The sequence below is a fragment of the Rana temporaria genome, chromosome 6 (assembly GCF_905171775.1).
Source record: "Rana temporaria chromosome 6, aRanTem1.1, whole genome shotgun sequence".
NCBI lineage: Eukaryota > Metazoa > Chordata > Amphibia > Anura > Ranidae > Rana > Rana temporaria.
Window position 1 is genome coordinate 178735998 of NC_053494.1, and position 26450 is coordinate 178762447.

General features: G+C 40.4%; 1 protein-coding gene across 2 annotated transcripts in view; it reads right to left on the minus strand.

Moving 5' to 3' along the window:
- Positions 1-7587: 7587 nt before the first annotated feature.
- TANK (TRAF family member associated NFKB activator) overlaps positions 7588-26450 on the minus strand; it is a 123833-nt gene continuing 104970 nt past the window's right edge. For both annotated transcript variants that reach the window (XM_040357874.1, XM_040357875.1), the window contains exon 10: positions 7588-7863. In XM_040357874.1, the coding sequence (XP_040213808.1) occupies positions 7687-7863 (177 nt within the window). In that variant the 3' untranslated portion in view covers positions 7588-7686. The remainder of the gene's footprint in view (positions 7864-26450) is intronic.

The following is a 26450-nucleotide window of genomic DNA, read 5'->3' on the forward strand; positions in this document are numbered from 1 at the left end:
TAAACAAAAAAGTGCGACAATTTTGAAAAAAATACAATATTTTTTACTTCTTGCTATAATAAATATCCCAATTAAAAAAAAAAAAAAAAAAATAAATAAATTTTTCTCAGTTTAGGCCGATACGTATTCTTCTACATATTTTTGGTAAAAAAAAAAAATCGCAATAAGCGACTGGTTTGCGCAAAAGTTATAGCGCTTACAAAATAGGGGACAGAATTATTATTATTATTTTTTTTTTTTACTAGAAATGGCGGCGATCTGCGATTTTTATTGGGACTGCGACGTTATGGTGGACACATCGGACACATTTTTGGCGCCATTCACATTTATACTGCGATCAGTGCTATAAATATGCACTAATTACAGTATAAATGTGACTGGCATTGAAGGGGTTAACACTAGGGGGTGAGGAAGGGGTTAAATATGTTTCCTATAAAGTGTTCTAACTGTAGGTGGAGGGGGGGGTAACCGATCTGTGTCTCTATGTACAAGAGACACAGATCGGTCTCCTCTCCAGAGACAGCACCGCTGTCTCTGTGTGAGCCGGCAATGACAGATGATCTCATATGTTTACATATGATATCATCTCTCATTGGCCGCACAGATCGCATCGCAAACGGCCACTCTGATTGGCCGTTCGCGGCGATCTGTAATTGGCTGTGTCCATGGGACATGGCCAACACAGATTTTCCAACGTCCTGTTGGCTTTTGGGATCCGCGCTGTAGCCGTCAATTGACGGCAGGCGGATCCCAAGTGGTTAAAATAAAAGTTACAATAAAAATTTTTGCAAATAAATAAATAAAAAATAAATAAAAAGTTAATGTTGCTAGTACTAAGTAGTGATGCAGGGCCACATTGGGAGAAAAGTCAGCCCTTAAATACCCTCCACCATGATTGTGTGTGTAAACACATTGGGGGAGCTTTACTAAAACTGGAGCACTCAGAATCTGGTGCAGCTGTGCATGGTAGCCAATCAGCTTTTAATTCAGCTTGTTCAATTAAGCTTTCACAATAAAACCTGGAAGCTGATTGGTTTATATGCAGAGCTGCACTAAATTCTGCAGTTTTCAGTAAATCTTCCCCGTGCCATGGCAAATCTGATGGGGAGAAACTATTAATAGACTGGGGCCACTACCATCTCATTACCATTATGGAACCTCAATGCAAACCGTTTGAGCTCTGCTGAGGTTAACAATAAACGAACAAGACATTTGGATACACCAGCCATACAGAGTTGTTGTTTGCAAGTCCAGGCCTGAGATGGAAGTCTACATAACAAATTCACAGCAGGTACACTGACCCAACATTTATTAAAGTGTTCTGTTGAAATGTATTGACCTCCTTCTGCTTCATAATGAAAAACCTGCAGGAAAAGCCCAGTCAAACCTTTTTCTATCTTTAGTTTTGTGCAGAACATGGAAAGTTTACGAACTCTCATGTTTTTACAGAGGTCTGGGTCTATTAAAGCTATACAGGTGGCAACCTAACCTGGGTTCTAAACATCCCTTACCCTAAAAATGTAATACATTATTTTTGGCCATCTTGGGGTAATTTCTTCTTAACTATTTTTATAATTCTTATCCCAGAAAGCGAAGACAAATCACCCAAACGGGACATCGGCTTTGAAAGTTTAAGGTTCTAGCCTTTCACACTATCAAAAGCTACAAAAATACGGGTTTGGGATTCACGCTCGTCAGACATTGCATGTAATTTGCAGCGCACTGCTGTTCACATTACATGCGATGTAATATCAGCTATACAGATAGTATGGCTGATATTGCACCGGATTCGGGCCAAACGCGCACAGGACCTCTTTTTCTGTTCGGGCCAAAATCAGATCGCATGGATGTTCACAAATATGCTATCCGATTTATGTCCGAACTGTCTGTTCGCAGTGCAATATGCGAGCTGAAATGGGGGTGTTGTTAACATACAATGACACTCCCCAGCAGTTCGCATATGGCATGAACTGTCGTGCGTATCGGGTGCAATGTGGGAACCCGCAGTGTATTCGCAGTGTTCCCACATCGCACCAGTGTGAGTAATGGCCCAAGCCTTCAACCAGTTTGTTGACTAGAATTTCCAGCAAAGCATTAGAAACAAAACATTTTGCCAAAACGAAGAGTTATTGGGATGGCTTATCGCTCATTTAATGCACAACTCCAGCTAAGAATAAAAATGAGTAGCTGCCCAAACAAAAAAAGCAAAAAAAAAAAAAAGGAAGATGACGACTTTGCTGCAATACTCACCTTCAGTGTGTCCCAATTTCCATTCCTTTATGACACTAGTTGTCCCCAGTGTCGCAGGTTAAATGAAGGCCAGCATCATTCAGTCTGCTTCCAGGGAGTCCAGACTGACATAGATCTGCCCCCCGGAGTGGTGTCATCACACAGCCTGCAACTCCTACACAAAATGGTGCTCACATCATCCAAAAAGCCAAGTACAGTGTACATACATTATATATTTTTGCTCTTTTAACCACTTGCTTACCAGGCCAATTTTCAGCGCCATCACACTTTGAATGACAATTGCGTGGTCATGCAACCCTGTACCCATATGACATTTTTATCATTTTCTTCACACAAATAGAGCTTTCTTTTGTTGGTATTTAATCACCACTGGGTTTTTTATTTTAACATTTAAGGGTGATTCACACTGAGGGCTTTCACACTGAGACGATGCGCTGGCAAGACTGCAAGCAGCATCTTTGGAGCGGTGTGTACACCGCTCCTGCCCATTGAAATGAATGGGCAGTGTGGCTGAACCGCCGGCTGTCGCAGCAGCGGCGCTTTGCGTGCGGTTTTAACTCTTTTTTCAGCCGCTAGCAGGGGTTAAAAGCGCCCCGATAGCAGCTGGATACCTCTGCAAAAACAACGGTAAAGCGCCACTAGAAATAGCGGCGCTCTACCGCCGATGCCGCTTCCCGTCCCAGTGTGAAAGGGGTCTAAAGGATATTTTAACCCTTGCCACAAGAGTTAAAGTACAATAGCTGCACATTTATAACTTTGTATACAACCTGACTATTACATTGCAGTAATAAAAAAAGAAGGTTCAACTGGGCTTTAAATTTGCTGCAAAAATTTGAATATCATTTCAGTAATTGAATTCAAAAAGAGAAACGCCTATATTATATACACACAGAGTGAAATATTTCAAGCATTTCTTTTTTAATTTTGATGATTATGGCTTATAGATAGTGAAAACCCCAAATTCAATATCTCACAAAATGTGAATATTGTGAAAAAGTTCAATATTGTAGACTCATGATGTAACACTCTAATCAGCTAATTAACTCAAAACACCTGTTAAAGGTTTCCTGAGCCTTAAGGCTCCATTCACATCTAGGCGGACGAAATCGCGGCGTTTTGTCCCGCGAATTGCGGCAAGAAATAGCAGCGTTTTGTACCGCGATTTGTGGCGACAAAACGCCGCGATTGTCCGCCTAGATGTGCCCCTCTATGGAGATGGTTCCCGAACGCCGAAAGCTGCCTGAAAAAAAGGTCCGGGACCTTTTTTCAGGCGGCAGGCGTGGAGATGTGAACCATCTCCATAGAGGGCAATGTGTTTTCATCCCTCTGGCGGCAGCGGCGTCACACTACAGGCGACAAAACGCCTAGGTGTGAATGGGGGCTAAGTGATCGGTCTGGTTCAGTAAGTTATATCATGGGGAAGACAACCGATTTGACAGTTGTACAGAAGACAGTCATGACACCCTCCACAAGGAGGGCAAGTCACAAAAGGTCATTGCTAAAGAAGCTGGCTGTTCGCAGAGTGCTGTATCCAAGCATATTAATGGAAAGTTGAGTGGATGGAGAAAGTGTGGTAGAAAAAGGTGCACAAGCAACAGGGATAACCGCAGGCTTAAGAGGATTGTGAAGCAAAGAGTGGACTACGGCTGGTGTCAGTGCTTCAAGAGCCACCACACACAGACATATCCAGAAAATTGGCTACAACTGTCGCATTCCTTGTGTAAAGCAACTACTGAACCATAGACAATTTCAGGAGCGCCTTACCTGGGCTGAGAAAAAGGACTTGACTTTCAGCAAGTTCTCTTTTCAGATGAAAGTACATTTTACATTTTATTTGGAAATAAAGGTCCCAGAGCCTGGAAGAAGAGTGGAGAGACACAGAATCCAAGTTTTTATGAGGTCCCGTGTAAAGTTTCCATAGTCAGTGATGATTTGGGGAGACATGTCATCTGCCGGTGTTGGTCCACTGTGTTTTATCAAGTCCAAAGTCAGTGCAACCATCTACGAGGAAATTCTAGAACACGTCATGCTTACCTCTGCTGACCAAAAGTACCAATACCTGGTTTAATAATCATGGTATCACTGTGTTTAATTGCCCAGCAAACTTGCCTGTCCTAAACCCCATAGAGAATCTGTGGAGTATTGTCAAAAGGAAGATGAGAGACACCAGACCCAAAATGCAGATGAGCTGAAGGCCGATATCAAAGCAACCTGGGCTTTCAGAACACCTCAGCAGTACCACAGGCTGATTGCCTCCATGCCACGCAACATTGATGCAGTAATTCATATACAATGAGCCCCGACCAAGTATTGAGTGCATACTATACTTTACATACTTTTCAGTAAGCCAACATTTCTGTATTAAAAATCTTTTTTTTATTGGTTTTATGTAATATTCAAATTTTCTGAGATTAAAAAAATTGGGTTTTCACTAGCTGTAAGCCATAATATAAAAAAAAAATTCTTGGGGTATCTCATTCTATGTGTGATGGATCTATACAATATAGGAGTTTCATTTTAAGCATTGAATTACTGAAATAATCTAAATTTTTTATATTCAATTTTTTTTTTTAGATGCACTTGTATATACTGTCTGAGGACCATAGAATACTTTATACCCACTTTTTTTATTTACATGCTGCTGGCTAATAACTAATACAATGATCAAAATTAATAAAGTTTCTACAGTGCAAAACAAAAAACTTTATTGTACATCTGGTTGGAATTAAAAAAAAAAAAAAAAAAAATTCTCAAGGGAGCAAAAATATCCAGAAAACCCGTTTTGTAAACTTGGAACAATTGATAACTGCGAATGCATTCAAAGAATATGCATTTCCTGCAACAAGACCAGTTTTGTTTAATTGTGATTGTAGAGGGCTCCGTGTTACACATGTGGTATAATTAGTAGGTTTGCTTTTAAGCAGGGGCAGTGAAAGGTGCGCTGGGAAGTATCACAGTTCTCACTAGAATATCTCACAATAAACAAAGTCTCTAGGTATAAGGAAGATATACAAGCTGCTGCTCTCTGAGTAATAATGTGGGCTTGCTTTGCTGCTCAGGGTTGTTAGGGAGAAGTGTAACATCCCCGGGGAACTGCTACTATAGGGATCTCCACAACAGACCAAGCGCTTCGGCCTTTGCCCACCGAGCGGCAAAGCAGCTTTTTAACTAGAATCTTGATTGTGATAATCTCTGGTGGATCGCTACAGTTTAATCTCAATCACATCTTTTCTACTAGTCTTCAAAAGCGTTTTCTGACAGCCTAAGATTTTCCAATAACCACATTTTACAAAATAGACAAAAATGGATACTGCCACTATTTTGTCTTTATCAATTTTTTTTAACAAAGTTTATGTAATTAAAAAAATAAAATAAAAACAAAATTGGGTTATTTCATAATTTGTTTTATTTTTATTTATTTTGACCTATAAACATGAGATCACTTGTCCTTAAACCGACTAAAGGCGGCCCATACACGGTTCGAATTTCGAAAGAATTTTCTTTCGAAAATCGTATGAAAGAATTTTCGTTTGTATTTCGCACCGTTAGTGGGCTGCAGCAACAGACGATTTTCGTGCGGCAAGCAAATTTGAGAAATCCGACATGTTGGAAATTTTTTGAAAAACTAACGATTTTCTGATCAATGATGGGAGAATCGTGCAAGGAATGTAATAGAAAAAAAAAACGCGCATGTGCAAGAAAAGAATATTCCCGGAGAGAAAAGAATATTCCCGGAGATAAACGAATATTCCCGGAGAGAAACAAACTTTCCCGGCAACATGAATATTTTGTCGGCCGAATTTCAAAAATCAATGGTGGCATCATCGGATCACAAAAAAAACCAACTTTCTGATTTTTAAAAGAAAATTAGTTCGAAATTCAACCGTGTATGGCCTGCTTTATGTTTGAAGTTATCGGGTTCAGGATATGAATTATAGATTAAGTGAATCCCTTAATCTGTAATAGTTTATTCATTGGATATCTACTATATAAATTGTAACCCGATGCAGATTACATTTCATGACCCCCCTTATTACGCTGTGATTCTGGAATATAATAACCAAGATTAATATAGCAAAAATCAAACAGGAAAAAAATACACATAATGCCCCGTACCCACGATCGGAATTTCTGATGGCCTAAAATCCGATGGAATTTTTTGTCGGAATTCCGTTCAAGCTGTCTTGCATACACACTGTCAGACCAAATTTCGACCGTCCACAACGGGATGACGTAAAACACAACGACGAGCCGAGAAAAATTAAGTTCAATGCTTCCGAGCATGCGTCGACTTGATTCTGAGCATGCGTGGGTTTTTTCTCCGTCGGAGTTGCACACAGACATAGGAATTTCCTATCGTTTTTTTCCATCGGAAAAAATAAAACATGTTCTAGTTCTAAATTCCGATCGTGTGTACGTGGCATAAGACTTTGCTATAATAGATGTCCCTTTTGCATAAGAATAAAGAAATCACTGAATAACCGGTATATATTTGCGCCAAAAATCCCCTTTAATGCTTTATTTTTTTGTAAAATAGTTATCAGAAATATAAATATAAAATATTTTTACTTTTGAGGTGTATTGTAGAGAGAAAAAAAAAAAAAAAAGTAAAACATACAGTTTATACAATCTGAAATATAATACAATGGAATTTAAATATATTTTAAATGTGTTATCAGCCCCCCCCCCCTCCCCACCAACAAAAAATAAACTGTTCTTAAATGCCACATTTCAGTATTCTTCCCCCCCCCCCCCCCATTTCATCAGCGCCTAATTAACACATTTTATTCATTTCTTACCACATATCCATAATAAAGAAATATATCTAGAAGCAGTTAGGCTCAGACCATAAAGCAGGTTATGGTGCTAAAAAATAAGAATGCTGTTAGCTTGTTGCTTTGGGGGATTGCCACTTTTTCTTTCTTTGATAAATAGGGCATTTTATATTTGCAGAGAACAACATGGTTTTGCTTAAGGGAAAATAATATAAATTATCACATATACAGTATAGTCTATTAACCGAATACCACAGGTGAAAAAATAAAAAGGAAAAAGAACACAGCATTATACCTTCATAACAGACGTCATTATTACTAGACAATTCAATAATGTAAATACAGTTTTTGGCTTCTGTATTATAACCGACAATGTAAATGAATAATAATAAAATATTATAAAAAAGTATATAACATATTAAGCAGGGTAAAAAAAAGAAAAAAAAAAAAAAGAAAAAAAAGGTAATATTTAGAAAATGTACATTTTAACAGAAATATATATATATATATATATATATATATATATATATATATATATATATATATATATATATATATATATATATATAATTTTCATATTCCGTTCCATTTACACACAATTTTTCCAATCTGAATTTGTACTAAATATAAAACATTTTTGGACAACAAAGTGAAAGTGTCTTTAAATTAAATTTTTAAAGTGTGAATTTAGATGCCTAAGAAATTCAGCCTCAGCTCTTGTAGATGGAGGGAAAACAGCTTGGCAGAATTCGCATACGTCCGAACTATCCCGATCCCACTTCTCACCAACTGCTATGGATGGGTCTTCATCTTGATGTGACGATGGCTTCCAAACAGGCTACAAAAGAAAAAAAACTAATTTATTTATGGCTTTGCAAGGCTCACTTTATACGTGTTGCTATAGCATTGTTATCTGCTTTTACAATAAAATAAAGACTGCTTCATACAACTTTTGACATCGACTACTAGCTTGTGGTTATGTTTCGCCTCTAGCAGCTTAAAATTCCAAATGAAGTTATGCTCCTTACTGGGTCTAAAAGGTACCCTGATATAAAAGATGGTGGTCAAAAGATCTAACTACTACATGATAGTGCATGTGTAGGTCTACTGATGGTGGTAGGGAAGTGGAGGGGTCATGACAATAGCAAATATCTGGCAAACGGCACTCTGGACAATCCGAAATCAGACAGTCCAGGAATATCTGCATAGGTTGAAGTAGTTCTGCTGTAGTGTGGATTGCAAGACGCCGATACCAATTCAGGTTCTTACACGGCTTGCATTTAATATATTTAATTATGTATTAATAAACACAGAGCTGAATAAATGTATTTTTTATATCCAAATAGAGTTCAGCTTTAGGATATGCTCTAGTTTTAAAATAGTTTAAAAATTCAGACACAAATAACATATATGGATCAATACAAAGTCACTGCAGTTGTGTACACCAAGATTAAGGATATTTTAGAAAGAAGCCAGATGATAGAACGACCCATCATTTTTTATGATTTTTTTTTATGTTCTATTTTTTCCCCTGTGAAATTTTATTCAATTTACTTTTTCTTTAGCAAGTGTTGATCTCTGATAAACATGACCCAAGAACAAGTTGTCCTTTAATTAAGCATTTTTTATTCATTTGTACACAGTTAATCTCTATTATATTGTTACATTTTCAGCTAATTAATTAAATGGCAAATAGATCACAAAATTAAGTTAGTTATTACAAGATTAAGTATCAGTAGCCTTAGAAGGAAAATTTAGCAAAATTATTTACCATTGATTTATCCTTTGTCTAAGTTGACAAATCAAGTTAAAAAAGCACTTGAGATATTTTAATTACGGTAATTGGTTAACTTTTTTTTTGAGTGAGTGAGTGAGAAACTTGTAAAGCGCAACACATGCGAACTGAATCGCCTCTGGGCGCTGTATCCATTTCATGGGTAAGGAACCCCTTGACCTCAGAAGAGATGGGTCTTAATCTTTCGCCTGAAGGCCAAGGGGTCCGACTCCAGTCGGATGGTGGTCGGTAGTGCATTCCACAGCCGAGGTCCCTGGACTGCAAATCTTCGATCTCCTGTGGACTTGTATCTGGCTTTGGGTATCTGGAGTAGGTTTTGATTGGTGGATCGCAGAATGCGATTGGGGTTATGGGCTTTTATTTTTTCACATAGATATTGGGGGGGCGCTGCCTTGAATACACTTATGTATTAGGCAGAGTGCCTTGAAAGTGATTCTGTCTTTTACTGGCAACCAATGAAGGGATCTCAGTGAAGGTGAGATCGATTCCCATGGTTTTTTACCAGTCACTAGTCGAGCGGCCGTATTTTGAATGACTTGTAGACAAGTGATTTGGTATTTGGGGAGTCCTAGATAGAGGGCATTTGCGTAGTCAAGTCTGGAATTGATGATTGTTCCCACCACGACTGCAATGTCCTTTCGGGATAAAGGGGGTGAGTCTGCGTAGTAGGCGCAGCAGATGGTGGGATCCGCTGACTACTGACCCTATTTGTGCATCCATTATCATGTAGGTGTCGAAGGTGACTCCGAGACTTTTGACTTTGGTGCTAGGGGAGATGGCTTTGCCCAGAATGGGCGGGGGAATCCATGTTGACGCGGGGTGACTTTTTCGGTTAGAGTGAAACAGGAGAAGTTCTGTTTTGGAACCGTTGAGTTTAAGATAACTGGATGTCATACAGTTATCTATTAGAGAGAGGGATTTCTCTAGTTCAAGAGAATGATCCTTTTTGTTGCAGATGCGGAAATACAGTTGTGTCGTCTGCATAGGAGTGGTAAAGTAACTTCTGGTCACTGATGATTTTAAAGAGAGAGCGAAGATAGATATTAAACAATACGGGCGACAAGGGAGATCCCTGAGGGACTCCGCATGATATCGTACGTTTTTCAAAAGTGAAAGACCCCAGTTTAACTGTTTGTGATCGGTTTTCCAAGAAGGAGGAGAACCAGGGTAAAACACCTTCAGCGACTCCTGCTACGTCAGCTAGCCTAGCCAGTAGTTGTCCGTGCTCTATAGTGTCAAAAGCAGGATCCCCTGATGAAGTCACGTGGTGTGACGAACACGCGTCGGGACTCAGAGCATTAACCGGGAGCAGCACCGAACGGACGGCAGACGAGCGCGGTGCTCGTGGATACATGACCGCCACCTCACTGCTCCATGTGAGTTTTATTTATGGTTTTTAGTTATTAAAATTGCTGTACAGTTTTATGCTATGTGCATTTTCTCCTCCCTCCGTCCCCTGCCTTCTTCATCCTGACACGAGCGGACGGCCTCATACCAGCTAAAGAGCCAAAAGTTGTTGACAGTGAGAAGTAGTAGGAGACGAGTTCGGCACTCGTGGAGATGTGCATTTTTTCCCTACACACTGTGTAAGTGGACACTTAATCTGCCACCCTGCTAATCACATCCCTTTCCCTACAGCTTATGAGTGTTAGGAGGACAAGGCTACAACCTTTTTTTATTATTCTTGTTTCTTTATGTGTGACCAACTATTGAGAACTGGCAGCAAGATATCCACCCAATAGAAAACTGGTAACGTTTTGATCCTATGTGTTTGACCCTTTTATGTCAGCTGGAAGGTAAGCTGCACTAGTCACCAAGGTGTGGGCTGCATGCGTTTGTTTGGATTTGTCTGGACTGAATACCCCTTGTAGAATTTGGAACCTTTTCCATTTTAACCATTTCCTCACTGCTGCACCAGTCCCAGTGTTGAACTGCGGTCCTTTTCTTTTGGTTTGCACTCACCTAAGACTTTATGTTCACGTTTTAAGTTTTTGCTTTGATTTTCACATACACCTTTCTTTTCAAGACTCCACTGTACCATTTTACAGTCCAGTTAGGACTGTACCTATTTAAAACCGTTAAGGTTAATTTGTGTCTGCATTACCTGTCACTCCCCAGGCCCTATTAGCCCGTTCACTCACCATTCCCTCATTTCACTCATCCGGCCAAGCCATACCACAGCGCAGACAATCACCACTTGTTACATACACCTTTTTGTCTATAAAGGACAGACTCCCCATTTGTTTGCTGCAGTGTTTACCATATTGCACTCATCCCTTAGCCCACCTCCCTCCTCCTCCCCCTCTTTTCTCTCACTTCCCTTTCCCCTTATCCTACACAGCGCAGGAGCTTTCACAATCATTTACACTGCTGGGCAATGTTGGGGCTGAATTGATGACCAGTACCCTGATGATCTGTACAGATCTCCCCTGTCAGGAAAGGTCGCTGATTGGTTCTCATCTTCTCCCACACTGTCAGTGTGAGGCGAGGAAAGACAATAACTGACATTTCCTTATTTACATGTGATCAGCTGTGCCACCGTCATTTACCTATACGGCGGGCGGGAGGTGGTTAAAAAAAATCCCACTTTAAAAAACGATAAATAATCTCCTGGTGGTTTTGGGTTCCAACTTCGGCCATTACTGCCCCCTATACATGCACTGTTGGAAATGTTCTGTCCAGGCAACGCTCCGACACTTCCAGGTAATTATTTAGCTTACCCATCCTTTCACTTCTTCACACTTTCCCAATGGATAATCTCCATGACTGGCTACCTCACTGGCCAATAGGACTGTGTGGGAGGTAGGAGGCTGAGGGCTCTGTCATTATCAAAGATTTGCCCTTCCAGAATGGACTGGCATTTGGGCATACAGGCGACAATGAAAGCTGTTTGCAGGTATGTAGAGGCACCCCTGTGTGTACCAGATAGTCTCCCTTTGATGACAGTTCTTTAAACCTACTTAAGTTTAAGATGAAATAAAAAAAAAGTAAATATTAAAAGTAATTAGAAGCTTTTTCCCAAAAGGTACCTTTAATCATGTAACAGTTGATGATCATTTCCACCACCGCTAAACTAAGTATCACAGCTCACCAGAGTTGCAATCTATTCCAGCAATCGCTTACAACCACATAAGCTGCTGCCTACTTCTATAAACAACTGTGTTTGGTAACAGCCCTCGCTTCTTCGATGAGTAGGGGCCAGCCATATGGACCATATGGGATCTCTAGAGCATACTTGAGATGTCCATGCAAGTATGTCAACCTCCAGAGTAGATGAAAGTTGCGTAGAGCCGTCTGCATTGGATGTTCGTACAGAAGGATTAAAGCATATTGAGATTGGAGAAGGGAATTACTTGGCAGTACGTGAATGTGATGACTTATGTGTCGAAACATTCCATAGACCTCAATTATTTGCCTGAAGGACGACAATGTGTGTCGCTCCCAATTGTGTTTTCAGTTGTCAACAAACTTCTATGTTTTAGCTGACCTTCTGTCTCCACCAAAAAGTGTTCCTTTCCCATCACGCCTGCTGCTCTGCCGATATAGAGTTCAGGAACACGGCTCTGATTTAAAGGGCAAAAGTTGAAATAAAAAAAATCAGGATGAAGTGCTACACAATCAGCCCAAAAATTCCTGAGTTGATTGGTACTGTTGACTAAAATGAAAGAACCGTTCACACTATGTGTCGTGATTGGTGTTATTCTGCACCTGATCAACATCAGTCATTGCAAAGAACACATAGAAATAATTGTTTTCTATGAGCCTCATTAACATCACACACACACACACACCACAGGTTGAACAGGGTGGACTGGTGTCTTTATTCAACCTTACCAACTATGCAACAATAGCACTGGTGTAATGTGCGGTGCAGAAAAATACAGAAACATTGAAAATGAAAATTGAGGATGCACTTGGGTGAAACCAAAAATAATAATAAAAAAAACGATATAGCGATAGAGATTATATACACACATATATACACACACACACACACACTTTTTTTTCATATAATTGTATTATATTTTTTTGTATTATAATTTAAATTAATATGAATTTATTGTCGGCCATTATGGGCACTTTTAGCTCAACAAAATAGCATCCCTTTAAATTCTATATGTCTTCACACTGGTCCGCTGCGCTTCTGTTGTGGTGTTAAAAATCAGGCTTTCTGAATTTTTGGTCAGTAAAAAACAAAACAAAAAAACAAACGCACCAAAAAGGCCTCTCCCCATTGAAATGTATTGAAAATGTGGCAAGAACGCATCAATAACGCACCCATGTTACATTTTTTATGTGGTTTTTGAGTCACATGATCTGTAAAAAAAACACAGGAAAAAAATCGCACCACTTTTTTTTAGCATAGCACAGCTCTCTCTGGAAGGAGACCTGAGTTTTAAAAAAAAAAAACACTTGAAGTCTCTATCTAAAGCCAGTGTGAAAGGGTGGCAGCAGCTGGGAGATCGGGACAGATCGTTGCCACTCTAACAGGAAGTGCCTTTCATAATGGGATCATCAGGTATTATTTTAACAGAAGCTGCAGATGTAAAAAAAATAAAATATATATATATATATATATATATATATATATATATATATATATATATATATATATATATATATATATATATAACATTTTTTAAGTCCCATTATTTAATGTTTAAGATTATATGATCTTTTAGTGACATCTACTTCAATCTTGAAAAAATTATGTAATTTCAAAAGTCATGTTTAAAGCCCAACTACAAATGTTTCTTTTGCAGTAGGAATAATAATAATAATAATAATAATAATAATACTTACTTGTTACTCTTGATGTAAAATTTGAATAAATTAAAGTTGAACCAAAAAAAAAAATATATGATACTTGCCTGCTTCTACCTGCAGCTTCTTCTCCCTCAAAGTTCCAGCGGTCTAGGGTCCTGACATCATCAAGACCAAAGAAGGGTCTATAGCCCTGCACTGGACATGAGGATGTCAAGGGACAGTCTATTGCCAGAGTACCGGGGAGCAGAGGATCAGGTAAGTAAAACAGTTTTCTCTCTCTGCTCAACAAAATGAGCTATTAACCACTTCCTGCCCGGCTCATTGTCAAATGACTGGCCGCAGGAACCTTTCATCCCTCCGGGCGGCTGTCATATTCTGGGATTCCCAGTGTGGCGAGCGTGCGCGCACTCGCTGCATCACCGGGGGAACCGAAGCGCGTGCCCGGTGGCCGCAGTGTCCGCCGGGCACCCGCGACTGCTCGCCACAGAGCAGGGACATGATCTCTGTGTCTAAACACAGAGATCCACATCCTGTCAGGAAGGAGACCGACGGAGTGTGCCTTGTACATAGGAACACTGATCGGTCCCTCCCCCAGTCAGTCTCCTCCCCCACAGTTAGAATAACTCCCTAGGGAACACATTTAACCCCCTTTTTGCCCCTAGTGTTAACCTCTTTCCTGCCAGTCACATTTCTACAGTAATCAGTGCATATTTATAGCACTATTCGCTGTATAAATGTGAATGGTCCCAAAATAGTGTTAAAAGTGTCCGATCTGTCCGCCGCAATATCGCAGTTCTGACAAAAATCGCAGATCACCACCATTACGAGTAAAAAAAAAAAATAATAATAAAAAAAAAAAAAATGCCATAATTCTATCCCCTATTTTGTAGGACACTATAACTTTTGCGCAATCCAATCAATATACGCTTATTGTGATTTTTTTTAACCAAAAATAATGTAGCAGAATACATATCGGCCTAAACTGAGGAAAAATACTTTTTTTTTAAAAAAATTGGGATATTTATTATAGCAAAAAGTAATAACTATGGTGTTTTTTTTAAATTGTCGCTCTTTTTTTGTTTATAGCGCAAAAAATAAAAACCGCAGAGGTGATTAAATACCACCAAAAGAAAGCTCTATTTGTGGGGGGAAAAAAAATTATCAAAATTTATTTGGGTACAACGTCGCACGACCGCACAATTCTCATTCAAAGTGTGACAGCGCTGAAAGCTGAAAGTTGGCCTGGGCAGGAAGGGGGTGGAAATGCCCAGTATGGAAGTGGTTAAAGTAATTGTAAAAGCAGAAGGTTATTTCCCTGTACTGCAGCCTCCGCTCTTAAATACATACCCGAGCCCGATCTCTATTAATAGATGTGCACGAGAGCCAAGACTCTCTCACTCCTCATTGGCTCAGATACAGCAGAGAGAGCCATTGGCTCCAGATGCCGTCAATCACAGCCAGTGATAAGGGAGTGTGGGCGGGGCTGTGCGGCTTCCGGGTATAATCTGCAGGACTGGGCGTTCCTAATTGATTGACATGCTTCCGACCGTCGCATACAGCGCGTCACAAGTTGCCAAAAGAAGCCGAACGTCGGTGCGCAGGCGCCTTATAGAGCCGACTCGCAGTCCGGCTTCTTTCGGCAACGCGTGACGCGCTGTATGCGACGGTCGGAAGCATGTCAATCATTTAGGAACGCCCAGTTTCGCAGATTATACCCGGAAGCCGCGGTGAACATATATCTATAAAATGGTATGTACGGCAACGATTTTAAAAAAAACCCACCCGATTGTGATTCTAACAACTCGCCTGAATGTAATGTTAAAAATATTTTTTTGGGTGAACCCCCCGCTTCAAGGTGATAAAGCATGAACCTTTACAACCCCTTTAAGCTTTTGGAAGCTACATTTCTATTAGAATACCTTGTAATTCTGCCATGAAATCTCCTGCTCAGCCACTCCCTGTTATGGGGGTGACAAACTGCTATAATGGGTTGTCAACCCTTTCAAATGCGCCTCAAAAAGTCCTTAAGTCATTGCACTGGTATATTCGGCTCATCATAAAGCCAGGCCACAACCGTTACGTGCAGCCGCTGTTGGATACAAAATGGCCACAAATAGGCTGGATGAGAACAGCAACACCGAGATGAATAACAAAATGAAAACATCACGTTCTATTTGTGATCCGCAGTGTCTTAGGAAACTAAAGGTCACTAAACACAATGCAAATCTGCAGAGTATGAACAAGATCATTCAAATACAACACAGCAACCACATAAACATGTATAAAGCTACAAAGTATTCATTATAAAAGTACTTGAAAATATATATTTTTTCATAAATGAAAAAAAAAAAAAAAGAAGGCTCAACTAAAGTGCTCTTAAAAAAATCATATAAAATTAAAATAAAAAAAAAAGGTTAATTTGTAAAAAGAACATTTTATATCAAAATATATATAACACTGATGCTGTGCTGTGTTTTTTTTTTTAAGTGGAAAATATCATTACGCAAAAAAACAGAGTTCAAGAAAATAAAATGTAGAACTAAAAAAAATTGATTGTTAAACTCACAAAGCAAAGTCATCTCAAGGCTCCTTCCCCCACTTTATCCTAGTGAGAAAGCCAATTATCTAACCTTCTGCCCTTTGCCTTTTGACAGCTCAGCACCAATTCACTTGCATTTTTTATTTTTATTTTCTCTAGCTGCCTACTTTTCTATCAACTTGCAATCAACATACCAGCTGTTTCTTGTGTTCTGGTATGGAAAGAAAATACACAATGCAGCCTGACACCTAGTGGACAAAAAATATATAACAGGCATGGAAATAAAGCAGGGCTTTAGGCTAAAAATAAAATTAAAAGTTAATACTGTTAATTCGCAATTTACTCGTATGTCAATCTGTCTTCATATCAGCACCCCTTTAACCTGTTTGTACAATGCTTTCACAAATTTGCCTACCTAAATATTTTTATATTTAAAAGCTGAACTCCAGGCAAATTTTACATTTTCCCATGCAGTGGAGCAGTGTACGCACTCAGTGCCGGGCCAAGGTCACCTAGAGCCCAGGGCAAACTTGCCAAACTGCCCCCCCCCCCCAAGATGCATCAGCACCAAATCCACCCCCCTCCTAGCACAAATACCCCCCCTTTTAATACAAACACCCCCCAATCATCTCCAGTAGCACAAACCTCCCCTACATTATATCTCCTCTCCTCTTCTAGCACAAGTCCCCCAAATCGACCCTTCTAGCCCAAATCTTCATCTCCCACCCCCCTCCCAACAAGAATCCCCCTGAATCACCACTCCTAGCACACACACCCAAATCTCCCCTCCAGGGCAATTCTTACCCCCTGCTGCCCCCCCAAATCCTTCCTCCCAACACCAACACCCTCCCGGTGCCCCCCCCCCCCCCCAACATGAAACCACAGTGCCCAGGGAAGCCGCTCCTTCTGCTTACCCCTTGTCCCAGCCCTGCCCACACAGCATGGGTAAACTGCTTGCTTTTGTCTAGGCCTAGGGCAGGGGTCTCATACTGGCGGTCCTTCAGCTGTTGCGAAACTGCAAGTCCCTTGAGGCATTGCAAGGCTGACAGAGGCATGATGGGACTTGTAGTTTCGCAACAGCTGGAGGAACGCCAGTTTGAGACCCCTGGTCTAGGGGTTTGGAGAGCCAAAATATACTCACCTAATCCTCTGATCCGCCCAGCACAAGACGGGTCCCCTTCGGCTTCGCCCGTCGCCCAGTCCACAGGTCTTGTATAGTGGACTGTTCCAGACATCATTACGCCCATAGACCGACTCTGGGCGTGAAAACGTCAGGAAAAGTCCAGCGCTGGACGTGGGGGAGCGTTTTTTTTCCGGAGGACTGCCAATGTAAAATTTAAAGGGTTCTGATGTGATCGGAAGGCTTCTAAAGCGAAGTTATTTCTTGGAGCGTTGTTTATTAAATTTAAAGGTTCCCCCCCATCTATAAAACCGATTAAAAACTGATTAAAGTATTAAAAAGAAGCAAACGGCCACCCAAAGGCTGAAGGCCTCATTTTCTTTGTATATGAATCCCCAGCCTGCATGTGATCACTGTCATGCCACTCTGATTGGTTTCTTTTCCTCTTGAATTCTGGGGAAACCAGTAAAACTGAAGTTATTCTACAGAAAACGCTCAGACTAGAGGGGGGGGGGGGGGGCAGGATTATACTGCATTGCACAGTGCTTGTTTGGAATATATAGTGTTACAGCAGGAAAAAAAAAAGCCTGAGTTGATCTCATCAATCTACTGCTGCTTGTTCATCATCCAATCACAGACGACAGAAAGGCCGATGACAAAAAAAAGGAAAGCATCAGCAACCACTTCCTGCTATAGTCACCCATGACATAGGCGAGTATGATTTCAGGAAGGGGAGGGCAACGAGCTGTATACACAGGGGGTGTGGACAGCTATAAGACTAAGGTAGGATATAATGTATATACCTAGGACAACAGCTGATATCCTCTTTTCCCTGGAGTTCTGCTTTCAGTATAATCCATTTGAGAATGAAGGGCATATCTCATATCTCAGAGTCCTTCCCACTGAGCTCACACCTCACACCATATATAGTAGCTAGGACCTGCTGTTGGATTGGAAGCTGAGGTTCATCTGCTTGGCCCCTTATCATTAGCTACCTTTGTAATGCAAGCATTAAAGAAGAAGAAAAAAATCTTACATTTGCACATAAAAATCCAAATAATTTGTACTATTCTTAGTACCGCAAACCCGTTTGCTCTCTATTTATCTGCTTGCCGACCGCCTTATGTAGGAGTACGGAGAACGGCTCTGCTGTGATCCGGCACTTCCGGGTAGGAAAGGAATTACCCAAGCGCTGCTATGTAAAGTGATATGTGTCTAAAAAAGAGGAACAGCTGCAACTATTTAACAGTGATTTCACACTAATAATGCATAAATAAATAAATATCCAAAAGAACCAAGTATGTAATCCACCTACAAATGTTAGTGCGTAAAAAGAAACGACTAATTCCTATGCATAATATTATAAACATAGTTTTGCAAACAAATTGTGCAAAAAAAAACAAATAGTCCAAATAAAGTCCAGAATATATTCCCTTGAGAAAGTCAAGGGACCAATGACACAACGCGTCAGGGGAGGAGCCGGTGACATCACTTCCGGTGGCTCGTGCAGAAATCACGGCGAGGGGGCAAGCTCCCCAAAGGTTTTAATGTTACAAAAGCAATTTTACAAGATATGCTAAATGAGCGGTTCCCAGGGTGTACAAAGAGAAACATAGAGGATCCAGGACATGGATGTTTTTTCCATTGAGGATTATCCAAAATCTGTAAATTCAAGGCGTGATTTGACCCCATGGGGTCTATAGCTGAGGTGAGCAGGCATTGTATCCAGAGGTGGTGGTGGTAGTCTTCTGAATTACACACTTGTATATCGATGTGTGGCACGGATTTGGAGTGAGAATATTATCACAAAAATAGTCCAGTCCAGTATATTCTGGACTTTATTTGGACCATTTGTTGTTTTGCACGATTTTTTTCAAATCTTATTTATTTCAAGAGACAGGAAACCACAAAATACAACAACATTGTCAAATATATGGAAGAGGACTGGACTTCCGTTTCTTGGGGGGGAGTGGCCATAGCGTGATGGAGTGAGCAGGCTCCAGCTGAGGGTGTAGCGGCAACATATGTACCCGCCAGGAGCTTGTCGGAAATAGCTGTTAGCCCCTGAAAATTACCCACCGTGAATGCTGCTAATCTAGCATCTGCCGCCGCCCCCGTCAACACAGGGAGTGCTGCTAATACAGCCATAGTCGCCGCTAGATGCTGCTAGCACTGCTGCTAATTCAGGAGGCACAGCTACCACCGCTGCCCTGTCTGTCCCCCCCGTTGCCTTCTGGGACTTCCGTCTCTCGGGGGGAGTGGTCATAGCGCGATGGAGTGAGCAGGCTCCAGCTGAGGGCTTAGCGGCAATACATGCACCCGTCAGGAGCCCGTCGGAGATAACGGACAGCTCCGACAGTGAACGCTGTTAATTTAGCCGCTGATCTAGCTGTCGCCGCCGCCAACTCAGGGAGCGCCGCTAGCATAACCATACGCGCCGCTAGCCACTGCCAACATTGTACCGCTACTACAGTCACAGACGCCGCCCTCCACTCCTCCCCCCCTTCTCGCTCTGGAGTAGATCTGTATAAATGGTTGGATAGACGTAATTTTTTTTTTTTTACACAGGCAGGTTGTAGGGGATAGGCTCCTCTGATATTTAGAATAATTTTTTTTTTCTCTTCTTGAAGAAGGGGTAACTTTTGAGGCAGGATGACTAAAATAACTTTGACATCTTATAATGTGAGGGGCCTAAATACACCGGAAAAACGCAGCAAGTTGTATATGGAACTGGGGAAGAATTAAATCCCAGGCAAATGTTGAAAAAAGCGCAGTGACGTACAACACAAACAACGGCACTCTAAAGGGGAAGTTCTATTCGCCTTTGGGCTGCTTTAGCTGATTCCGTGTTAGTAAAAGACGATTTGCGCTTTTCTGTCTGTTACAGCGTGATGAATGTGCTTACTCCATTATGAACGGTAGTTTTACCTGAACGAGCGCTCCCGTCTCATAACTTCCTTCTGAGCATGTTCGGGTTTAAAACGTTGTTTTAGCCTACACACGATCATTTTTTACATCCCGAAAAACGACATTTTTTAAAACAACGTTAAAAAATGCAGCATGTCAGGATAAACAAGGTATTATCAGAGCCCTTCTCTATCTGTAATGGAATACGACAGGGATGTCCATTATCACCTATGATCTTTATCCTGACACTGGAACCATTCTTAAGGACTATAAGGGCTAACCCAGATATTAAGGGTATTAAGTTAAACAGAAAGGAGGAGCATAAACTAGCTGCATTTGTGGATGACCTTATGTTTTTTGTAACCCTCCCTGCACTATCCCTCCCGCCATTACTATCTAAGAAAGGCAAGTATGGGAGACTGTCTAACTTTAAAGTGAATTACAATAAATCAGAAGAAATGGGTGTGGAGATGAACACAGCTTTGCAACAGCAGTTATCTACCTTTTTTGCGTTCAGATGGACAGACTCCCACATAGGATATCTGGGCACAAAAATACCAAGAAAACTAAATAGAATACTTGAACTTAATTTTATCCCCTTGGCACGACAGATTAAACTAGATCTACAGAAGTGGGACAAGGAAGTGTTCACATGGTTTGGCAGAATTAACATCATAAAAATGAATGTAATGCCGAGATTGCTACATTTATTGCAGACTCTGCCTATTAAAATCCCCTTGGCATATTTGAGAGATCTGAGAGCAAGATTTGCGAAGTTTATATGGGCGGGAAAATCTGCCAGAATACGTAGAGATATCTTGGATTTACCAAAAGAAAAAAAAGAGGAGTGGGAGTCCCAGACCCGGAGGGCTACTATGAAACAATACATTTAACAAGGGTGTTGGATTGATGTACATCTCAAAAAGACAAACCATGGGTACACATGGAACAAGCAATATCAGAGTTACCTTTGGAGGGGTTAATCTGGCTAACTAACATGGCCATACCGCAGGCAGTGAAGAAACATCCAACGGTGGGTGCGACATTTAAATCCGTTAAAAAGACATTTAAAAAAGTTAAAATGTCGACCCTCCTGAGCCCGATGGCTCCAATTGTGGGTAACCCAATGTTTTTTTTTTTTTTTCAAATATGTTTATTGGGTTTTTAAAACATGTAAGAGTATACAAAGCGATCTTGTTACAATGTATGCAATAAGTCGAATAAGTGACATTACATTCAAGAACATAAAACAAGGATCAATATTTAAAGTTAGTGATCCATCATAGTCACAACAAAGCATTCAAGATAAAATTCGAGTATTTAGGGGGGAAAGGAAGGGGTAGGGGAAGGCAAGGTAGAGGGAGGGTTGAGGAAACCATCCTATTATAAGCGGTGTGATTCAAATTGACAAAGTTATTGAAAATAGGAACAACAGAGGAGATTAATCAGATTCCGGGACTCATCAGGACTCCAACAAAGTACGGTATTCAGAAGAATCCGCAAAGTGGTGCCAGCATGCCCATTTATCTCGGAAATTCCTAGAAGAATCTCTAGAATGGGATATCAATTCCTCCATATATGCAATGTGATCCACTTTGCGTATCCACTCTGAAATTTTTGGAGGGGTTGCTTGCGACCATTTAACCGGAATACACAGCTTAGCCGCGTTGATAAGAAACACAATAATAGATTTCTTGTAGACTGAATTGGGTAGAGAGGAGAGGTGTAATAGGTACTGTCCAGCTGTAAAGTCCGGGGTGTAGGTGGTAATGGACACAATGAGATCATGGACTGATTTCCAAAAAGTCGTGATAGCTGAACATTCCCACCATATATGGAGGAGAGTGCCAGCCTCTAGTCCGCATCGCCAGCACAAGGGAGAGATGTTTGGGCTAAATTTATTAATAATGTAAGGGGTTTTATACCACCTTGAGTATATTTTGTAACTGTTTTCCTGTATCAGGACGTTTAGTGAACCCTTGTGTAGGCGATGGAAGACCGAAGTCCACTGGTCATTAGAGATTGTTATACGTAGATCCCTTTCCCATTTCTTGTTGGTGTTGTCCGATTGTGGGTCTGATGTTGAGTTCAATACACAATACATGAGGGAAATTAAATGGCCTTGGGGAGCCTTTCCTATGCAGACGGATTCAAAGGTTGTCTTAGGCCTGTGCCAAATGTTAGTGAAACCAAATTTTTTCAAAAAAAGAGTGATTAGATCAAAGTTATGAGGAGAGACAGTAAGATTCGGGAATTTAGCGGAGAAATGAACCAGAGAAATGAGATTCCCTTTTTCAAAGAAGGCTTCAGCCCTGCAAGTCGTGTCTGAATCCAAGTCGGGGGAGGTAATGATATGGTGTTTCCGGGATATTTCAGGGTTAAAGGATATTGGGGTAATAGGTCCATATATTGAAGAGATTTTTAATTTTTTACAAAGAGATCTGAAAATTTTCAATGAAGTTCCCGTAATGGGATGTGTGTTTGCAAGGTGTGGAACCTTCCTAGGATCAATCCATGGAAGGTTTTTCAGAGGGATTGGTGGAGAGATTAAAGATTCCTCCAGTTGGATCCAGTCCTTGGAGCCACTGTGTAGGTGCCAATTAATAATTCTGGACATATGACAGGCCCAATAATAATTTTTAAAATCTGGTAGACCAATTCCACCCAAAGATTTCGGGATAGTAAGCTTGTCCCATTTGATACGGGGTTGCCTATCATTCCAGATAAATTTCAAGCAGACACGTTTTAGAGATTTGAAGAATGTGGCAGGGATCGTAATAGGAATGGTCTGGAAGAGATACAAGACTTTGGGCAAGATACACATTTTTATGACGTTAGCCCTCCCAAACCACGAGAAAATGCCTTTGTTCCATTCAAGCAAATCTTTTTTTATGGTATTCAGCAGGGGAACAAAGTTGATAGTGTACAGATTATCCATGTTGGACGGTAAGTGGATTCCCAAATAAGGTATAGATTCATTCTCCCAGGTAAATGGAAAATTAAGTTTGCATTGGTTTACCGTGTCAGTGGAAAGGGAAATATTCAAGGCCTTAGATTTGGAGAAGTTTATTTTGAAATTTGAGATGGTTCTAAACATGGAGAAATCTTTAAGTAGGTTCGGAATTGTAATTATTGGGTTGGTAAGAAATAGTAGAATGTCGTCTGCGAAAGCCGCTAATTTATAAGTTGTGTTATTAATCTTAACTCCACTAATATCCACATTCTCTCGTAGTCTACATAAGAAAGGCTCCAGGATAAGTATAAAAATTATGGGTGATAGAGGGCAACCCTGACGAGTGCCATTCGACAGGGAGAAGGCCTCCGACAGGACACCATTAACCTTGATTCTAGCCGTAGGGTATGAATATAAGAGGTTAATGAATCCCAACATTCGATCTTGTATGCCCAGGGATTTAAGGGCATCTAACATATAGTCCCAGGCTATCCTGTCGAAGGCCTTCTCCGCATCGAGGGATAAGAAAAAACCCAGAGCTTTTGATTTGATGAGCCAGTGTTGAACATGTATAGCCTTTATGGTGTTGTCCTTAGCCTCTCTTCCCGGCGTAAAGCCCGTTTGGTCGAGGGATATTATTCGAGGTAATAAGGGAAGTAAGCGATTAGCTATGATTTTAGCATATAATTTGATGTCGTTATTTAAGAGGGAAATGGGTCTGTAATTGGAAACAAGGGTTTTATCCTTGTTAGGTTTAGGAATCATGACAATGTGGGCTTCTAAGAGATCATTAGGAAGTGGGGACGGGAAAGGGCTAGAATTAAACGCGTTAAGAAATTGTGGGATCAAGACATCTTTGAAAGATCTGTAGTAATTAACCGAAAAACCGTCTGGGCCAGGACTTTTTCCAGTCTTTAATTGACCGAGTGCAGTTAAAGCTTCACCTGCTTCCAGAGGCTTATCTATACTTTTCGCTGTGTCCGAGGATAAGGTATTAGGGCAGTAATTTTTCAAGAACTCAGAAATTAGATCTTTTCTTGAAGGCGTATTTTTAGGGCCAAATTCAGGAGTCAAGTTATAGAGTTTGGAGTAGAAGATTCGGAATTGGTCAGCGATATCTTCAGAAGAGGAATATGTTTTACCTTTAGGGTCAGTAATGGCAAATATGTTCTCAAATTTTTTAGATTTGGAGTGCAAGGTGTTAGCTAGTAATTTCCCCGTCTTATTTCCATGCTCATAGAAAATTTTTCGAGACATATCAAAACTGCGTTTGACCCTTTTGTCTAGGACTTCAGACAGTTCTAGCCTGAGTCTCGAAAGCTCCTCAAGCGTTTGTAGTGCCAAAGAATGTTTATGTATAAGTTCCAGGCTATTGATTTTATTAGTTAAATCGTTTATATGAGCCTGATGTAGTTTCTTCCTTCTCGCACCGAGCGAGATCAAACTGCCTCTAATGACACACTTGTGCGCGAGCCAAACATTTATAGGATGTACATCGCCAGTGTTGTTATGTATGAAAAATTCGGAGATCTGAACGTCCAATTTTTGCATGTTGTCAGCATATGTGAGGAGAGAATCATCTAGTCTCCAATATCTAGGAAGGATTGGTTTATTTTTGAAGGTCAAATGCAGAGTGATTGGGTTGTGGTCCGATATGAGCATGGGTTCTACTGTAGCGCTTTCAATAGTGTTTAGATCGTGGTGGGACACGAAAAAATAGTCTATTCTAGAATAGGAGTCATGTGGGAGAGAGTAAAAAGTAAAGTCTTTTGAAGAGGGATTTAGTATTCGCCAGGTGTCGTGAATGGAAAGGTCTTTTAGCAAAGATTTAATACTACTCAGTGTTTTATATGATATTGTAGAGGAGCCAGTGGAGGTGTCTAGAAGGGGATTCAGGGCTATGTTGAAGTCTCCACCGAGTATCAATGAGCCGACGGAGAATGACTTAAGGACTACAATAGTGTCTTTAAAGAATTGAACGTGGAGCCTGTTAGGGGCATATATGTTGGCCAAAGTCACAGGTTTATTATACAAGGACCCTTTAACAAACAGGTACCTGCCTTCATTATCAGTTTCAGTGTCCAAAATTTGAAAGGGGCAATACTTAGAAATTAGTATTGAAACTCCCTTCGATTTGGAGTTCGGATTTGTAGTGTGGAGTATCAGAGGAAATCTCTTATCCGTAAAGGTTGGGCAATTGTTGGACTTAAAGTGGGTCTCCTGTAGGAATATTATGTCTGCTTTTGATTTCTTCAACAATAGTAAAAGCTTTGACCGTTTCTCTGGGATATTGAGGCCCTTTACATTAAGAGAGTAAAGTTTGATTGTCTTTTGAGGGTCTGTTGTAGGATTATTGGGGGTAGTCATATTAGTCAAAAGTAGGAGGGGATCCTCAAGTTGAGAAAATAGGAAAAACGAGGGTGAAGGGGTTTAAGGGAAGGTTTAGGTGTTGAGTATTAAATACTCAAAACAGATAGTACCGGTGACTATCACAAAAATAAAAATAAAATTTAACAGGAGTAAAATTTCCCCGCAGGGAAAAATATGCGGTACAAGGTGAAGTAGTATCTTATTAGAAAAAATAAAGAGATCTAACAAGAGCTACTCCGTGGGGGTTGGAGTGAACCGAGTCAGAGAACAATAAATCGGAACGACTGGTTGCCCGCCGCCTACAGACTATTAAAGATAGAAAGCAATATGCTATAGTAGAAATGATGAGGCTAACGGAATTCCCATTATAAAGGGTAATGAGAGACCGGAATCTGATAACATTCCAAATATATAAGATATAAACAATTGAAAGTAGTAAAACTGCTCAGCATCCGGACAGCATGTCAGTGTGTCAGGAGCGCTGTCCGGGTCTTAGGTACAGGTCACAACCATCAGTAATATTATCATAGGAAGAGAACTGCAGTAACAAAATGTAAGAAAGAGACAATTGCAGATCCCTTGCCCGTGTGGGTAGACCTGAAAACAGTAGTATCAATGCATAGTTAAATGATAGTGTTGATAATAGTAGAAAGAAACATTGTCTCCACCCTTCATAAATAAATCCAAAGAAAAAGAAAAAAAAAAAATACATTGAATGCCACAAAAGTTGCAGCATGAAGGGTAGCAATTTCGTATGTGTCTTGAAATCACCAAAACAAATAGTTTCAGGTCAAACCACAAGGGTTATATATATCAGGAGTAAGATAGAAGAAACATCAATAAACATCAATAAACATCAATAAAATATATGTGTTTTAGACAATTTTGGAAAAAAGTGTAAATAACAGAATACACTCATTTATCCCTTCTGGGTTTCCTGGAATGTGGCACGTTTGTTGATTGAAGATCAGGAT